General features: G+C 46.2%; 2 protein-coding genes across 3 annotated transcripts; both read right to left on the bottom strand.

Annotated features, from left to right (window-relative positions):
* Positions 1-184: 184 nt before the first annotated feature.
* Positions 185-2,209, bottom strand: exosc2 (exosome component 2). The gene is made up of 9 exons (XM_049738787.2): positions 2,037-2,209; positions 1,735-1,836; positions 1,427-1,472; positions 1,259-1,348; positions 1,015-1,080; positions 867-935; positions 621-797; positions 428-556; positions 185-349 (listed from the first exon to the last, which is right to left on the bottom strand). The coding sequence occupies exons 1-9, from the start codon at positions 2,168-2,170 to the stop codon at positions 269-271; spliced, it is 894 nt and encodes a 297-aa protein (XP_049594744.1). The 5' UTR covers positions 2,171-2,209; the 3' UTR covers positions 185-268.
* Positions 2,210-2,836: 627 nt separating this feature from the next.
* Positions 2,837-17,539, bottom strand: ric1 (RIC1 homolog, RAB6A GEF complex partner 1). Of its 2 annotated transcripts, none has more exons than XM_049738951.2 (27): positions 16,930-17,539; positions 14,969-15,076; positions 11,038-11,117; positions 10,831-10,938; positions 9,713-9,858; positions 9,511-9,647; positions 9,352-9,443; positions 8,883-8,971; positions 8,381-8,525; positions 8,259-8,307; positions 8,004-8,186; positions 7,710-7,922; positions 7,604-7,642; positions 7,416-7,526; positions 7,145-7,234; positions 6,907-7,067; positions 6,703-6,841; positions 6,517-6,633; positions 6,030-6,437; positions 5,655-5,966; positions 5,402-5,560; positions 5,167-5,303; positions 4,809-5,089; positions 4,503-4,712; positions 4,247-4,424; positions 3,998-4,186; positions 2,837-3,917 (listed from the first exon to the last, which is right to left on the bottom strand). In XM_049738951.2, the coding sequence occupies exons 1-27, from the start codon at positions 17,068-17,070 to the stop codon at positions 3,599-3,601; spliced, it is 4,341 nt and encodes a 1,446-aa protein (XP_049594908.1). In that variant the 5' UTR covers positions 17,071-17,539; the 3' UTR covers positions 2,837-3,598. The 2 variants fall into 2 exon arrangements, with proteins under 2 accessions (XP_049594908.1, XP_049594909.1); XM_049738952.2 differs by having other exon boundaries at positions 9,352-9,440.
* Between the last annotated feature and the right edge of the window lie 65 nt (positions 17,540-17,604).

The following is a 17,604-nucleotide window of genomic DNA, read 5'->3' as shown; positions in this document are numbered from 1 at the left end:
TTTTTCAAGAGGAAGTTGTTGGAGCCTTGCGGGTTCCCGACTTACGACGTTTCGGGGTTACGAACGACGTGAGACTTAAAAGTAGTTTCTAGAGGTGGCAAAAGAACTCACACGAAGTAAAAGCACATATTGCTGTATACCTGGAAGCCATACCACGCTAAAAAGCATAAGACATTTTTTTAAATACATTTTTATTACAAAAGTACAATTATAAGACTTTTACTTACTGTTACAAAAGCAGAGAGCATACAAAAACAAGCGACTCGATTTAACCTTCCTGTTCAATAAGCTTTTGTTGTGTCAGCATTACAATCTCTTCCATCACTTCTGGTTTGAGAATGTCTTTAACCTGCAGATACCACAAATGCACACATTATCACATCATTTAAAAATAAATCAACCATACATACTGGTTGCAACTTCCTACCTGGTGTTGAAGCGAAGATTCGTAACAGTAGAGAACACTCGTGTCGAACACGAGGACCTTGTGCGCCGCCAAAGCCAGCAGGCAGTTCCTCAACCTGGAAATCACCTCGCGCTCAGACAGGTTGACAGGCTGTGAGGGAGACAAATAATAAAATCAGATTCCACAATTTCAAAATGAAACGGAAATGTCTCACCTCAAGGCTGGTGTAGAAACCCCCAGCCTCTTCCTCCTGCTGTCCCGGTGTGGGATACAGCCACACAAAGCCGTTATTACCCAGGATGATGGAGGCGCCGCATGGGAGGTTGTGGAAATGTGTCTTTTGTCTCTTGATGAGAGACGGTGAAAGCTGGACTAGCACTCCCTGGCCGAGCTGCGATCAAGGATATAATCAGAACCACATTCACAGTCAACTTTAACCCCATTTTGCAGTTCAACTTACTTTCCCGTACTTTAAGCTGCGAGTGTGAAGCGACAACGCGCCGTCTGAAAACACAGACTGCACCTCTGCCTGGAAACAAAGGTAAAAAAAATATATAGGTGTAACATAAAATGATGAATAAATGTTAGGATATAAGGAGAAGGCATACACTGATGAGGTCGCCCTCGACGAGATATTCTCTCATCGTGAGTTCATCTTCTGCTGATCTTCTCCTCTGGAAGACAACAAAAATGAAACTCAAAACATCTGTGACACATGTCAAACGCAATAAAACATAAAATTATCATAAAATTAGAGTCGGTACCATATAAATGTCAATATCTGATCATGTTAGCCAATGAAATAAGAATAAAGTCAAGTCAAGCAGCGTTTGTGGCTTTTTTTTTTGTTACCAGTTCTCCTCCAGGCAGATTGACAGAAGATAACAAAAGGACAGAGTCCAGCCGGGAGTTTGTTTCCACTTTCCACCGTTTTTGTTGTACCTATACAAAAATATGAGAAACTTATATTGATTCATAATACAGCATTACATGGGATATGTCCGGCGTAAAAGATAATACCTCAGTGATTCTGCCAACTACCACATCACCAACCTCACCATAAAACCTGCAATCCAAAGAAAATTCAGAGTGTACAGTGTATTTTTAAACAAAACGAGGCATAAATTTAAATTCTCAAAATGATTTTATATTATATACGCATTAGGCAGGGATTACTTTGCATACCACTAGAGGGAGCCCACACCATAAGTAGCAGCGATTAGTTCACATACCACTAGAGGGAGCCCACACCAAGTAGTACGAGTACCCAACATTGGAAATCACCTTTATAAAAGAGTTATAAATCGTTTATAATGTACTCATCTTACCTGGTCTTGAGTGGTCTCACGCAAATTAATTTATCCACCCGCTGCACCTCTCCAGCTACAGAAGCCGTCAATTTCTCCTCATCCAAATAAGTACCATGGCCCCTGTGTACAAATAGCAAACAAATAGCATGGCACCACTTTCCCAAAGTATTATCACACATATGTCCTTATTCTAGTGAGCTGGACGGACTTTTTGGACTAGTCGACACTCGCCAGTCAATTGCATGGTATGTAAAAGACAAGAAATGAGTATTTCAGTTTAACACATATAGGAAAATAATCATACGATAACACAAACATACCTCATAAAACCAGAGTCTGACGTGATCACATCGCCGGGTACAACGAGATCTCTTCTGTCTCCACTGGAATGAGAAAGAGATACTAGTTTTCTAATAGTTGGTAGTCTCATGTCAGCCGCCATGCTGCCTTGCATTGACGCTTTTCTTCTTCCTCGTTGTCTTGTTTCCTGCTGTGGATGTGGCAGTTTTACGACGGTTGCCACCTATCGTCGTAATAAAGAACTGCAATCTTTTAACGCTGTAAAACTAACATGAAAAATACCGTAGTATATCATTAGGTAAATTAAAAATGACTTTAATGATTCAATTAAAACTATTACTCATATAATTTCAATAAATATTTGAAAACATTTCCAACATAAAATACTGGTGTTCTTTTTACTGAAACCATCATTTCTCAACTGCAAATAAGTCAAGAGATGTAATCAAAGTTTTTTTTAAAAATAATTTATTGTTTTATGTACAAGCAAAAAAATAGAAATGAGTAGAAAAAGAAAGAAAAACATACAAGGGAGCTTGTGTTCACAGCAATTCGAATGTCTGCTGTATAGTATTAGTAGTACACAAGAAGTATTTAGTATTGTACTGATAGGTTAGAGTTTGAGTACCTCATCGAGACACGAAAGACCACATTATTAGGTACACCCACACGCTGGGTTCATTATTGAGACGTGCTGCCTTATTCTGCAAATGAGTCCAAACATTCGAAACAGTGCGGATGACGGTGCAGGTGTCCCTAATGTTGTGTCCAGTCCCAGCGTCTAAAGGAGTTACAAAGATCAAGGCCTCTAGACAAAACAAAAGTAAATGTCTTTGGTTCGTCAAGTCATCGTGTTTTTTTTTTTCTCTCTTTTTCAAGTAAAGCGTCAGCATGACGGCGGCACTGCTCCAACGTTTTCCGTCTGCGTTGCGAATTAACAGTAATCGTCCACTTAATAGGGTGACATTTGGTCAAAAAAGTAAATCGTGAACCAAAAGAAATAAAGCCGAGTAACATTTGGATACATTGCACGATATAATACTGACGCTCATAGACCACCTGGATGGATTTAAGAAAAAAATTCATTGTAAATAAAATCAAGGATTCGGAAATGATGATGCTCATAATTACAATAAATAATTCTCATAAATGTTGACCAATACCTTAAAATTAACTCCATGCACAATACAACGTGGTAAAAACAATAGTGTCCAGCGGTCCGGCCAGATACATTGTGGAAAATGATGAGAACAGATCCTTTTTTTTCCCCCCCCGTAGAAATTTTACTTTTTCTTGTTTTTTAATATATCCGTAAGAATCCATTCATCATGATTTGGTTGCGTAGAAAAATAACATCTGTCAAAAAATATGTTTAAAACCGTTATGAGGTATGAAAAAGTATGAAACATCGCTTTTTGTTGTTTGTGAGGGTTATTTCCACACTGACGGCACTTCTTATAGTCTTGAAAAAAAAAAAAAATAGAAGCCGTCAGAAAGGGATTTACTTTCTGTCGGGAGGGAATTGATTCCCAATTTAAAGAAGGGTTGATAATACTGGGTGTAGTAAGAAGCTCAAATGGGTTCAGGACAAGGTGCAGTCGTATGCGCCCTCCTCCTCTGTCTGCTCCTCCGATTGATCGGGGGTCCTGTCCTCGTTGACCGGTTTGGACTCCAGAGAAGGGAGTGTCAGCAGTCCGAGTGGGGCGGCGGCCACGCACCTTCCACCGCCGTCCTCGGGCCGGGCCGAAGCGACGCCCCCCGGGCCTTCGCCGGCGCTGAGCTTGGCGCTCTGGCAGGCGGAAGGTTGGAAGGCTTCTGGTTGCACTTGCTCGGCGGGCGCCGACGCCAACAGCTGCTGCAGGTGAGGCTGGATGACGTTGAGGAACGCTTTGTAGCCCAGGCTGCATGGAAATCACAAGGAGGCTTACAATTATAAATCAAATCAAATGATCTAATAATCACTCAAATTATGATCGCTCACCAGTCAGTGGAGGTCCAGGCGTCCACAGCCAATAATCCGTTGCGCACGCTCTGCACGGTTTCTACAGGAACTTCAGGGCTGGCCAGGAACGCGATGGCCTGCTTGATGACATTGGCGTCACGCAGGATCAAGCCGATGATCACGCACCACTCCAGGCAGCCCGCCTCCATGAAAACGTGCAGCAGGTACCTGAAAATGAAGATGTTAAAGCGTGACGGTCAACGAGTTGAGGCGGCCAGATGGTCCTACCTGAGCTGCACTTGCGACTTGTGCGGCCCTTTGTTGGCCAGCTCCATGGAGATGTGCTCCAGCTCTGCCTGGCTCAGGTTTAGAGTGGACGAGTTCTCGTCAACCATTGTCCAATCGCCGTCCGCCACCGAGCTGCTCTCTGTCAGGTCTGTGGCCGAGCCGATGCTGTACTCCTCCACTAAGGTTGGGATTTCAACATCAAATTAATTTCAAATTATTTCCTATGGGAAAGTTAGTCAGCGGCACTGATTTCAACCTTTGTTGGTGAGAAGCGACAGAAAGGCGTCGTGCGTCTGCGGAGAGTGTCGGTTGGATGAGGACGAGGCGGCGTCCATGTCTTTGCTCCTCTGACTGAGGCCGTCCATCCAGGTGTAGTTAGTGGGAGCGGCGGGAAGGGGCGCCGTGTCCATGTCGCTGTTCAGCAGGCTGTCGGCCGACTGGGACTTGAGAAGCAGCGTGTTCAGCACTGCAAAATGTAATAATGTCACGAGAAAAAATGTAGAAAGGAAAAAAATGCTTTAAATGTCACCAATGACAAAATATTAACAGATGTAAATCTCACCAGGGCGACATCGACCATTCTTCAACGGCGAGCTGAGGTTGGCCACGGGAATGACCGGGAACGGCCACAGGAAGTCCTTATGGAGTTTCTTTAGGGCCAAGACGTAGTCATCCACGCGGGCCACGCGGTTGCGCTCGCGGCACAGCCAGCCGATGAGCTCGAAACCCAGCTGGGCCGAGAAGCAGCCCAGGTCGCGGAGGCGCACCTGCTCCAGTAGGTGGCGGGCGTGGCGCCACAGCATCATGTCGATGTACATGTTCTCGGCGCACTCGCCGTCCCGCCTGACAGGAGAGCAAGCAGAAATGTTCTCTCCCTTGTTATCTGTCACAGATCCGATTGCCATGTGGTGCAAGCCTACCCTTTGTTCGAGGATCCGGAAGGCATGCTGAAGGTCTTCTGTAAGCTGAACTTGCCCGTGCTTACTGAATCAGCAGACTGGGACAAACTGATGCTGCGATTTCGGAAGAATTCGAAGCCGCCGGTTGAGCTGGGCTCCTGGGAAAAACACACAAGACACTTTCCGTTTCATCTTGGCACTTTTTGAAAAATTAATGAATAAAAATGAGGGATTGGTTAGCTACACGGGTTCGTACCTGCGTAGTGGGCGTTGGGGGTGGTGTCTCCATCTCCCCTGAACCAATCGCCTTCAAGAAGCGGATCATGTGACGGCAGAGGTCCCACTTGCCCTGCTCCAGTGCCGTATTGAAAAGCAGCGTGGCGTGCTGTCTGCTCACGGCCGGAACCTCCATGTTCTTCAAAGGGAAGCAACACAAGTGAATGGGACTGGACCATAAAGAAAAAAAAAACTGCAGCTGATTTTTGCAAAAATCACAATTCTATTCCCACCTGCAGTATGATCAAGTACGAGGCGGCCGTGTCCAAGTCTTGAGCCATGAGACACTCTTCGAAAAGATCCTTGGGGTTCCCCACGGCGGCGAATAGGTAGTTCCACAGGGCGTACTCGGTCTTGCGGGCACAGTGCACGATAGTTTGGAGGAAGAGCGGGAACTCTGTGATGAACTTGGCCACGGTGGGCAGCAGCGGGTCGGGGATGGGCTCCCGCGACGTGGCCTCCTCCTCCAGCACCACGTGCACCATCAGCTCCATGACGTGAGGGAAGTACGGCAGCGAGGCGCACGACTGAGCCAGCATCAGCGCCTGCAAACGTCCGTGTGAGTCTCGCCACGGAATGCTTTTCTAGCACGGTTTGTTTCCTCCTACCTGCTCGCCCAGGTTGCGAACCAGCAGCTGCCTGAGGATGTGGTGCAGGTAGATCTGCGAGGTCCTCTCTACCGTGCAAAAAGGAAACAGCGCCTCCAGCGGCTCGGAGGAACCCTGCAGCCCGTCGTACAGCACAGTCTCGTTGGTGGCGCCCAGCACCAACGCGTCCTCGAACAGCACGGCCAGCGGGTAGATGTTGATGTGGAAGGGCAGCATGATGCGCCGCGACAGGAACGAGTGCGGCTTGCGGTGGTCCCGCGGGAACAGAGGCATCCACACCTTCATGCCAGCTTCGCCGCAGGAGAGCCACAAGGCTTCCAGCAGGTGGCGCTTCTTCCTGTCCGACCGACAGGTGGTCCACACGTTCTCCACGCACTGGGCCAGCACCACCGGTGGGCAGAATGGTAGCTATGCCAAAGAGACCAAACAGAAATTAACATTAAAAAAAATGGAATGAGCCCTCAAGTTGTTCCCTGGAAGTTCTCACCAGCTTCTTGTTGTTGGCAGGCGTCTCCTTCTCTCGTACCTGCGGCCCGGATCGGTCCCGCTGTAGCATGATCAACTGGCCGGCCAGATTCAACATGATGCTCTCTGCCATGCAGGCCTGAGGTGGACCCACGTAGCAAAATGTCAAGACTGTTCTTCACCGTGTGAGTGTCTGCGTGTGGGTCACCTGCTGCGGGGCTTTCAGCGTGATGCCCGTCTCAGTGCGCACAGACGTGAGCGTGACAGAGACCACCAGGGCGGGGTGGGGGATGTAGCGGGACATGGATACTTCCTGGAGCAGCTCCACACTAACTGTCGGGTTAGGACTGAAACATAACATCACAATTTATTCACAGATGCAAACTTGCGGTTCTGTCGTGACGTCTCCTACCTATTGCTCCTCCTCTCGATGCTGTAGAGGCAGATGGAGCAGTCGGCCCGGAACAGGATGACCACGTCCCGGAAAACGTTGAGCAGCAGCGTATCAGAATGCAGTTTGGTGACCGACGCAAAGGCGTTGTCCAGGTTCGACGAGCGCTGATACAATCTCAGCTAAGAAGCGGCAAACGGGACATACGTGCATGACACGCTTGAGCAACAATTATCGAGTGACGACAGCGACGCCTCACCTGCTCTTGCTGGTCGATGAAATTGTAACAGGCCACCACGACAAAGTCGTTCCACCAAGCCAGACCGCCTGTCACCGTCATGTTCTGCTCCTACGCGGAACCAAAAAAAGGCGAATGTGACAATAGCTGTTAATTGCCCTTACTCACCACAACAATCATTTTTCCTTGAAGCAAACCAAAGATCTTGACAGTTTGTCAAGCAAGTTCTTAGCTACGACCAAAAAAAGCAATTATAATGATCAACAATATCTTTACACACACGCGCGCATACCTGAGTGATGTTTCCAAACAGTTTCCATTTCCTGGTATACAAGGAGTAATGTGCAAAGCCTCGCCTTCCTGCTACAGCCATGCACTGCCCTGCTGTGTCTATGGCTGCAAACTGCGCAGAAACATTAAGAATTTTTTTTTTTGATTTTTCAGAACTCAACACACACAAATCTAACGACCAATCCTCACCCGTATCGGCCAGTTGCTCTCTAAGTATGTGCTATGAATCTGGAGGAAAGAATAAACCACTGTTATGGAGGAAAAGAATCAAACTACGTTGCCGGTGCAACCCTACCTGGACCACGTGCCAGTGCTTGTGTCCCAGTAAAGTGCTGAGTCCCTGAGATAGGGGGGAGTTGAGGTGCTGGTGAGGGTGCGGGGGGCTTTCGTCGTGAGGGTTCAAGCGTTGCTGATGCTGCGTGTCGGCGCTGCTGTGGGCCTGCGCCGTGTCGCCACAAGTCAAGTAGAGGCGATCCTCGCCGTGAAGCAGCACCTGCTCCTGGTTACTCTGATCAATGTCGCAGAGGTTGACTTGAGTCACGTGACTTGGCTTAAGGAGAGAGAGAATGGGTGGGGTCGGTGGGCTGACCGTGCAGGGGTTGACGGTGAGGGCGCTCTTGATGAAGTGAAACTGTAAGATGCCAGCTTGCGGCGACGGCGTGGTCGTCTGCGCTTCCTCCGTCATCTCCTCCTTGTCCTGCTCCTCCTGTGTTCGCCTCCTCACCGGCTTGGTGGGCAGCACCCACAAGTGGTAGCCTTCTGCTCCCCAGCACTGCAACACAACAATTAGTTTAAAAAAAAAAAGAGCTGAACAGAGGAGATCAAAACTTTTGAGAGCACAAACCATGGAGCTGATTTTAAGTGGATCCTTCTTGGTGCCATCAGATCGATACCTGTGGAATCCCACACAAAGTACACACTCAGGATTTTGATTTTTATGTTTTGTGTTGTTGTGCGTCCACTTACGCAAAGTCCTCTCCCAGCGTGCAGATGAGCTGAGCGCCAAAGACGCTCCACAGCGATAGGCCGCCGCACTCCCACGTCACCATGGCGACGCTGTAGTCAGGCGACCAGCAAATGAGCTTCACTGGACCAGTCTTGTTGTAGATGTCTGGACATGGGGGTGAAACATTAAACAATTAAAAGTGTTACAGATTAAACAAATGTATCTTTTATAGGTGGGAAAACAGAAGTCATTAAAGTAAAATTATATCCACATAGGTTCATGGACTTTTTATTTATATTTTAACTACTGCTAATAAGGCAGTTTATCAAATAAAACATTGAAAATTGAGAACAATATTAAAGAAACCATTTTTCTTAATAAAGAAGATGGAATTATACATTGGAATTTTTTTTTAAATATAAAATCGGGAGTTTGGGTTTAACGAAATGTTGTCCCACTAGGGGGAGCTGTGACATCATTCCACCCATCCATCTGAACGGCTGCTGTAGGATTTTCTGATACCTGGGTAGTGTTTTGGGGTCAGTTCCAGTTTGTGGGAGAGCTGCATAGACCCGGTTGTAGTGTCGATCATGTAAACCAGCACCGACCCGCTGGAAAAGAGTTTTACAATTAGCTCACATCTGTATCAAGCGTGTGAAGCCGTTCCTTGACCCACCACCCACTGAGCATTTACATGATTACATTGGAATGTAATATTTCTTTCATTTGTTTAAAATACATGTTCTCATTTTTTCCCCACGTGCGCATTCATTCTTCTTCGTGCAAAGAGAAGCCCCGGCTGACAACGGTGCTCCAGTTTCTGACAAGCACACGCGAGGTCGCCTGGGCAAACACGGCCTGACACATTCTCACACCGGACGCTCAACAATTCCTCTCTGTGGCACACAAGCGAAGGTGCGGAAGCTTCTCGGGCCAACGTTGTGGCACGCGCGCTTGCAGCTGGCCAAATGTCGATTGGGTTGGCACATACCTGGCGCAGCCAAATGCCATCAGTCTGTACTTGTTGTTGACAGCCACGCATGTGCCGTCGCTCACATCCGCGGCCCAGACTCCCTGCAGCTGCTGGACACGCAAGAAACATTTGTAGGACTTTAACAAGAAGCTCCTCGAGAAAAAAAAAAATTCTTACGTCCGCAGTGATGGTGCTGCTGAGCGGCGTGATGAAGCCCAGACGGCCGTCGCTGAGCACCACGGCGAAGCCGTCCAGCGTCTCACAGTACTCCACACAGCGGATATGAACACCTTCCAGATCCAGAGACGGGCCACCTACGAACATCAACACATGAGACACGCTTTTGTGTTAAAAATAGTTCTTTGTTGTTTCGTCACACCTCTGGCAGACTGCAGGTCGAGCGAGAAGGGGATAGCGGTGAGGCAGATGGTCTTGCGTCCGTTGCCGCCCAGGCCGTCCCAATGCAGCACGTGGAGGTAGCCGTCTGCCGTGCACACCAGTAGTTCCTCCTGGAGGGACTGGAGACTAACACAAAAGACACACGCTATAAAATTTGAATTCTGCTTCAACTCTGGTTAGTGTCGCACGACTTTGAGTGCACAAAAAGGCCCCTGTGTGTACATGTGAAGCGCTTCATTGTCTCCTGAAGAGAATTACAACAACTGAGCATCAGCATGGGGGAGTGATGTTTTTTTTTCTTCCAGCAAAAAAATAGAAATAAAAATAAGACACCCACTCACCGCCCGCACGAGCGAGCTGAAAAGAGCGCTCGTCAGTGCGGCGGTGACATCTGCTAACGGCTGTCAAACGAATACAGCGGAGGGGATGACGGCCGTGAAAGGGCAATGAACAAAAAGGGGCTTGAGGAGGGATGAAGTGACAGCGCCTGTCCATCCGCCAACAAAGAGGATGCTCGGTAGGGAGAGGTTAAAGTGAGCTGGAGAAAAGACAGGATGAAATGGGTCGACAATATTACGCTTACGTAAAGCAGCAAAAGAACAAGTCAGAGTGAGGAGAAAGGAAAAAACAAAAACAAAAGCGGCTTTGTTCACAGATGCTCCTGTTTTAATCAGTAACCCCGAAGGTGTTGGTGCATATGCCACAAAGTTGAGAGTTCACTGTCAGTAGCAAGCCAATATCCAAATCTTTTTCAGACTCGCAGTGAAAAATCAAATTCCTCCCACATGATTCAAATCAGTCGTAAAATACAAATGAAGAATCGAGGACGCGCAAAAATCCACGCGTTCTTTTGTTATGCCGATTGTTGGCCAGCCAGCTCGTTTACATATTTGACGACAGGTCAACCGGAAAAGCTTGAATAGTCGGAGGCTGGCTGGAAAAGGCCAGACAGTAAAGCTCCTTTGTCTTTTCATCTTTCAGCTTGGCTCAGCTCCACTTGCCAAAGTCAAGAGCCAGAGCAGCCGGAAGTAAAGCGACATGACGTGGCGATGTTATCGCGGGTGAAGACGACGAGTGACGAAAAGGTCGCCGACCAACCTGGTGACGGGGGCCTCCAGATCGACAGGCTTCTTGATCTCCAGCGACAAAGCGGGGGCGCATTGCTCCTCCTTGTAACCCGGGGTCACCTTCACACGGGGGCTGCCCCTAAAAAAGAAAAAATATACACTCGTGCCGTGACTTGTTCACATCTGCCGGTATGTCACGTCGGGAATGTAAAGCCGCCAGCCAGAGATTGAAACTCACTTTGGGTAGATTGGCTCGTAGAGGTTCTTATCATCCCCAGCGCCCAATACAGAGAACAAGAGGACGTAGCCTTTGGCGGTCTGAAAATAGAAAGAAAGAAACAGGTTCAGTCAGACAAGTACATCCTGTTTTTTCATTAATTTCCAGCAGAATATGAAAAAGGCCAAAAGGGCTAAACAATCGTACGAGTATCATAATAAAACGGAATTAAAGCTGTGTACAGTAGAATATCGGCTACCATTTAGACCCAAATAAGAGTTCAAATTATGAGCTTCAAATCAGTTTTTATCAGTATTAGGACATATTTCACATTGAAATTGCTCTTGGTATCTTGTAGTTATGACTGATAACACACAAAAAGGTGTTTACTGTACGCACAGGAGGACTTGCATGCTGTTTTGAAAACAGACTGTCAAAACAATCTTTAAAATGGATGGTGGCACTCTTCAAGGAGTGACCATTACCCTGCCGAACAATGGCCGACGTCTGGATTATTAAGTGACTAATAAATCATCAACACCACCACAAAGGGAGAGCGATTTCTCATCTCCTGCCTCCATTTTTTATTGTGTTGAATAAAACCATGACTCGATTCATTAATGGGATAATTGGAGGATGTGTACTCATTGAACTGAGACACAGTGTACTCAGTGGAGGCGCGATTTTAGAACCACAAAGCCTAATAAACGGGCGGGGGGAAGGTTTTTTTTTTCTCACTATATAATATGTTTAGCTTGCGGTGTTGTATAGTTGTTGGCTTTTTTTTCCCACTGGAATTTTCCAATGCGGTGACAGAACTGATCATTACTAGATAAAAACACGGAGCAGAGAGAGAAGGAGCACACCATGTGACCAAGACCAAGGTCTGCAAAAACAATCAAGAGCGGAGAGCTCCAAACCGAAAACTCAACTTTGCTGTCTCACAATAAGAACCCTCCCGTGGCAGAGTCGAGACATGAAGCGTCGATTGTGCGACCGACGGGGGTCTTTTTTGTCACCCGATGACGTCAACGGCAGCGAGCGGTTTGGTAGCTTTTCCATCAATGGAGTCAAAGCGGCATTGTAAGCTTCCCTGCACGTCGTAAAAAAGCATTACGAGCTCTCGCCGACGACGTGTTGACATGCTTGCTTCCAAAAAACAAGTTCCACTTTTTTATTAGAGGAAGAAACATTGCTTTGGAACTGCTGAACTTGACCAAAAATTACACTTCTTACGTGAATGTGAACTTGGGTAAACAACAGATGCGTTGCGAAAATATTTCCAAGGTTTTCATTATTCTGCTTAAGGCAGAAGACAGCTTGTGGAATTTTTCCAAAACAGATCCAAAATTCCGTTCTGTGGATTGGACAGCTATTTGTGACTCCTTCAAATCACTACAGGAGAACCTCCAAAGTGCTAGTGAAAAAAAAATTGACATTTAAATCTGGCTCTCGGTCTTCTCAAACTGTTCATACAGTTGCTAATGCTAATCTTGCAAGCCTAAAGACAATAATGACGCCCATTAGTGGAATTAGACACAAAGACGACGCAGGGGGAGAGGGCTTTGAATTACCAGTAATATGGACTGGGCACAAGGGGGTCCATAAAAGGGAGCAGGAACACAAGTGCCCGACTATTAAACTCCAAAGAACCTGGGAACCTTTTGGAGGTTGTTGAAATCCAAAGCAGAGTGCAAGTGTGTTTTTGTTTTTTTTTCCTCTTTGAGTCAAAGGCCAACAGTAAACACACTAGTTGGAAGGCGGCAAACAATAAAAGTTCAGCTGGTGTCTCAGACGGGGTCTTAAGAATTGGAGGAGCCAACGAGAATATAAACAGCGGCATTAAAATGGACGCCTTTACAGCGGTACGTCGATTTACGACACGCGAGAAAACGTTTTGCCTTCAATGCAAGCTACCGTGGCTTTCTTGGAGGTCAACTGGAATGATCTTCTGTAGGGCCCCCAATTCCTATAATATAGACTTCTTTGTGTGCGGAAAGCAGCTGTTGAGAATGGTGAGGGAAAAAATACTCCTCGGCGTGACTGTATAATAACATGGGAGGAAAAAAAAAAAAAACCAGGATGTACAGCCAGAAAATAAAAGCACTTGAGGTAGTTTTGGGTACTGCACACGCAAACAAATCCAGCTGCTCCAATGTGTCGGCTGCTCCCAGGTAGACGAATAAACAATAGAAGATACGGAGAATTACTAAAAGGTTTCTGCGGTGGATTGCGATTTCGCTCGAAGGTCAGCAAAGGGTGTGAACATTTTGGCAACATCTGGGAAACATCTGGGGAACGTGAGGATTAAAGCTCTTTTTTTTTCACGCATACAGTTTTAAGTATGATGACTTTTCAATAAAATAGCAAGAATTAGTCACGGTGGGTATAAAATGTCAAAAGTTTTGCTATTGTGTCTCCACATAATCAGCCTTGCTTTTGGCTGAGGGCCCGGGCGTGAGCTCACAGTGTCCTCGCTGACCTGCGAGTACCAAAATAAAAAGCCCAGACGAAAGTTTGGGGCGATTTGCAAGAGGAATTGCCTCAAGGCGTTCCTCGATACGCCGCTTTCACAATAATGGTCGGTGGAGCGAGCGCATTCCCTGGTATTTTTAAACTCCAGCCGCCGCCGTTGCTGCCTGTTTTTTTTGGCCAGGACCGAGCTGGAAATGGGCCTGACCTTCTTCCTGGGACATATTTGCAACATCCACCCAAAAAAAAAAAGGGGGCGGCAGGGTCAAAAAAGAGACGAGGGCGTTGGACGCTATCTATCACTAACCGGTACTAGCTAGCAGTGGTTGCACTTTTTAAAACCCAAACATCATTCAAATGGGCAATACTTGATGTGATGTATCACAGTCTATTTAAAGGCAACAACGCTATAATTTAGTTTAAAAAAAAAACAAAAAAAACATGGTCTCTGCTAAACCGAACACTTAGATGCAAATGTCCATGACTGCGTTTCACAACACACTGCACATCTAGGCCGTATGAATGCGCTGATGCATGAAGATGCTAAACTGAACTTCAAAAGGCAAACGTTGATGCGAGCCAGATTTGGGGTTGGCTAAACCAAAGAAACCTGAAATACTTATTAGAAATTCGTGCTCCAATGATAGCACTTTTTTAAAAAAAACAACTAATATTTAAGTTCTGATACTGTAAATTTTGCATTTGTGCAATAAGAATGTTCACTCGTAAGCCAACAAACAGTTGCCCGGGGAGTGGCTAACCGCTAGCCGCTAACTGCCACTGTATTGTCCACTAATCAATTTACACACATGGGAGAGTAAAAAGGTGAAAAAATGGCGACCCCACATTGGCAAGCGATGCCTAGGTATTTTTCAAATAACTACTCAGTAGATTTAAGTCGACACCTTCAGTTCTCCTTTAAGGAGACGGTTTCCTTGCACTTTCGATAAAACAAAGTTTAAAGTTCAACCTTCTTCAGAAGAGTCTCAAGTCTGTTGTGTAAACAAGACCTGTTTGATTAACTCAGTGGGATAGAAAATACAAGATGGAAGGAATGCAAGTCATTGACGACGGCATCAAAAACATGGCTGCATACCCTTTATGACCATTTGGCCCTTTTACTGGCTACTGTTGGGTGTATTTACAAGGTGCCATTGGACTTCTAAGTTCTATAGGTAATTAGCAGGTAATGGCAAAGGCCCCTTAAGAGTAGACAAATGGGCACTGTTGAAAGGAGCTGGACTTCAGACAAAGGTGATCAGGCTTTTATGGGCCCTGCGATGATGTGTGACACACTCTCCGTTCCCTGAGTCAGCGCTTTGTTTGAGAACCCATGATAACACCTTTTTTCTTGGCAATTGAAATGTTTGGAGAAGCTGTTGTAATTAGGAAATTGGAATTATTTGAATGGCTGCTCCATTTTGATACAAATAACCCCAAAATAATTTCACACAATCCAAAACATGGAGTATTCACTTACCGCCACGGCTATCATGGAGTCGTCCGGTTTCCATTCGGCCTTCTGGTAGAATCCAAACTGTGCCACTGCCTTGGCGGACTCGACGTAGCTCGCAATCAAAACGCTGGGCTGCAAGTAAGGACATGCATGATTTGGCAGAACATGAAACGTCGGCAACCTACACAGTAAACACACCCAACTACATACGACAAACATTTAAGGCTCATTAGGAATAATTAACAGCTGTTAAGTCAGTCTCGGATGAATAACAGGCTCGTTAATGTTGAGTTGTAACGGTGCCGACGTCAAAGACGCTGAGCACAGATGACCGACCGCCTGGAAGCCACCACGTCATCAAAGTATTTGTTCTCCCATGTGGAAGTTGACTAGCTGCCATTCATGAAATGAAAAGTCTAATCTTCCAGCGGGTCCATGCGGTCATTAATCAATCGAGTCATTGGGCGTACATGGCGGGATTATTCGCTGTTGGCCGTCTTTTGGTTCCAAACGCATTTTCAAGGGCAGAAAGTATCAAGTATCATTGGACTGATAGCGGAGAAGGCTTCGGCATGGTTTCACCGTGCGGCGTGGCAGCCACATAATTAAAACTTAATAATGTCAGCGATCATTGACATCTCGTCCTATTTTGCAATGCGGCAGTAAAACGCTACTAACCGCCTGCAGCTAAAAATACAGCAGTGTCTTGAGATAAGAGTGATGTGGCTTACAGTTTTGCTTCAACAGACAAGCCTCCTCAATTTGTCCCCATGTAACGAATAATATCAGTGCTGTACTGACAAGGTCAGAGAGGAGTTGAAACAATAGGATAAGATGTTTTTAGTCACGATTGATTATCATGGTGAAATAAAACTTTCCTCTCAAAGGCCACGCGTAAACGACATTGCAATAATTCCTACGCTGTTACTTCCCTCGTACCTCGCTACAGACACGGCTAAGCTACTGTGCGACACGGATTAGTCATAACACCTTGAATGAACTGACTGTGGGCTGGCTGGGCTTCACGACTAAGGGGATTTAAAACAGTAGAGACATTTGCAGAAAGACGCTCACTAAACCAGGGCTGGAAATTGAGGGAATTCTTCAGAATGGAATGATTTAATGAAATGTGAGTGGAAATGCTGGCAAACTATTCCACCATGAAACTATGTCATAAACTAAGCAGAAAAGAGAACTCAGGGGGGGGGAGTAACACCCAAAAACAAATAACTGAAACTGCACCTGTACAAATGTTTAAAAACCAAACCGCTCATATAAATAAAGGGAAAAAGTTAAATACAACTGATTGTACTTGTTCACAGCTTAACCAAACCATAAAAGGCCGTTTATTAAAAACCTCTGACGGAATCTCGAGTTTGTTTCGATCCCAAAGAGATTTCATCGGGAAAAGTGGTTGAGCTAATCCGGCACGTTGGACCAAACACATGTGCTAGTCGCGTCTGTCCTTTGTAGACGACGCCTCACTAATGCTGGCAAGGAAAGAAGAAGGGGAAGCAAAACATGGTCACGTCCTGGCCCGGTGCTTATGAAATAAACAATGACCCTAGATCCATTGTCGAAGGAGCCGAATTAGGTCGTCAAAGTATACAGAGCACTCAATGGGCCTGTCCCCCATACCTGTTTATTCCTTTTGCTGGTTATCATGCATTAATGATTTCTAATATTTGTAAAAGGTCTTTAACCTTTTGTCCAGGTGAACTTTAGACAAGATGAAGCCTAGATAATTACAAGTAATCAAAGTAAAATCATGTAGTAGTAATAATACAGTAGGTAAAATAGGACATTCATCAGGTTGACTCTCAGTTGTGCAGACAAGGTCGACTCATGAAGTATGTTTGTCTTGTAAATGTGCAACCTATGTGTTACAAAATACCTTTACATTTTCCACAACGCCAGTGACGATGCATGGAAGCATGCTAGTGATTCAATTAATGCCGTTATCTGGATGCTGCGGCTTCCCTTACCCGACTGAACCAGATGCTGAGCTGCGTTTCAGAAAGCAGGGCGAAGTAGAAGCGCTGCGAACTGGGCTGGATGTGGAAGGGCTCCTCCGCGCTCTTCAGCGGGCACATGAGCCTCCGTGGCCAGCCGGTGAGGAAATACATGACCGCCAACTGGCTCCGGTTCGGCTGGTCCCCCTTTTTCTACTCCACCACTTCAGTTTTAATCCACTTCACACATATTGTGTCGTAAAGTGAAAAGAAAGCAGAAAAAATGCGACAAATACAGAACGTGTTTTTGTCGCCGTTTTGAGTCCATGAATGTCCATGAGAACAATCCGGGAACCCGATGAAGCTACTCAGCTAGCTTACGCTAGCGGAGCTTTTTCCAACTTGACGCTAACGAGCTACCCCTGAGGCCGAAAACAATAGCAACCAAACCAGGAGCAGAAGAACCGACACCACTGAGGATCACTTCCAGGTGTACGTTGGGCGATAAACATCAACTACCACCGTTGTCTCAATTGCCATGAAGTCGGTTCCAGTGGTGTTTACCAACCGTACGGCGCTCGGCTCTCGTTCCTCGGTGTCTCCTCACCGACGCCATCTTTTGCTCGACGCTGATTGGCCACCGCGACCAAGTTTAGGTTGTTGACATGTGACGTCAGTTGGCAGTGCCACGTTGAATCGGTTTGTAAA

This window comes from Syngnathus scovelli, chromosome 13 (genome assembly GCF_024217435.2).
Source record: "Syngnathus scovelli strain Florida chromosome 13, RoL_Ssco_1.2, whole genome shotgun sequence".
In the NCBI taxonomy this organism is placed as follows: Eukaryota; Metazoa; Chordata; class Actinopteri; order Syngnathiformes; family Syngnathidae; genus Syngnathus; species Syngnathus scovelli.
This window is presented reverse-complemented; position numbering and strand designations above follow the sequence as displayed.

Coding starts and splice junctions, on each gene's coding strand:
- ric1 (XM_049738951.2), bottom strand. CDS start 17,070: ATGTATTTCCTCACCGGCTGGCCACGGAGGCTCATGTGCCCGCTGAAG. Junction 8,972..9,351: donor ATGGCATTTGGCTGCGCCAG/GTATGTGCCAAC, acceptor ACTCTTTTCCAG/CGGGTCGGTGCTGGTTTACA. Junction 4,187..4,246: donor AAGTCGCAAGTGCAGCTCAG/GTAGGACCATCT, acceptor CTTCATTTTCAG/GTACCTGCTGCACGTTTTCA.
- exosc2 (XM_049738787.2), bottom strand. CDS start 2,170: ATGCAAGGCAGCATGGCGGCTGACATGAGACTACCAACTATTAGAAAA. Junction 1,837..2,036: donor TCAGACTCTGGTTTTATGAG/GTATGTTTGTGT, acceptor ATTTGTACACAG/GGGCCATGGTACTTATTTGG. Junction 1,473..1,734: donor GTGAGACCACTCAAGACCAG/GTAAGATGAGTA, acceptor TTTGGATTGCAG/GTTTTATGGTGAGGTTGGTG.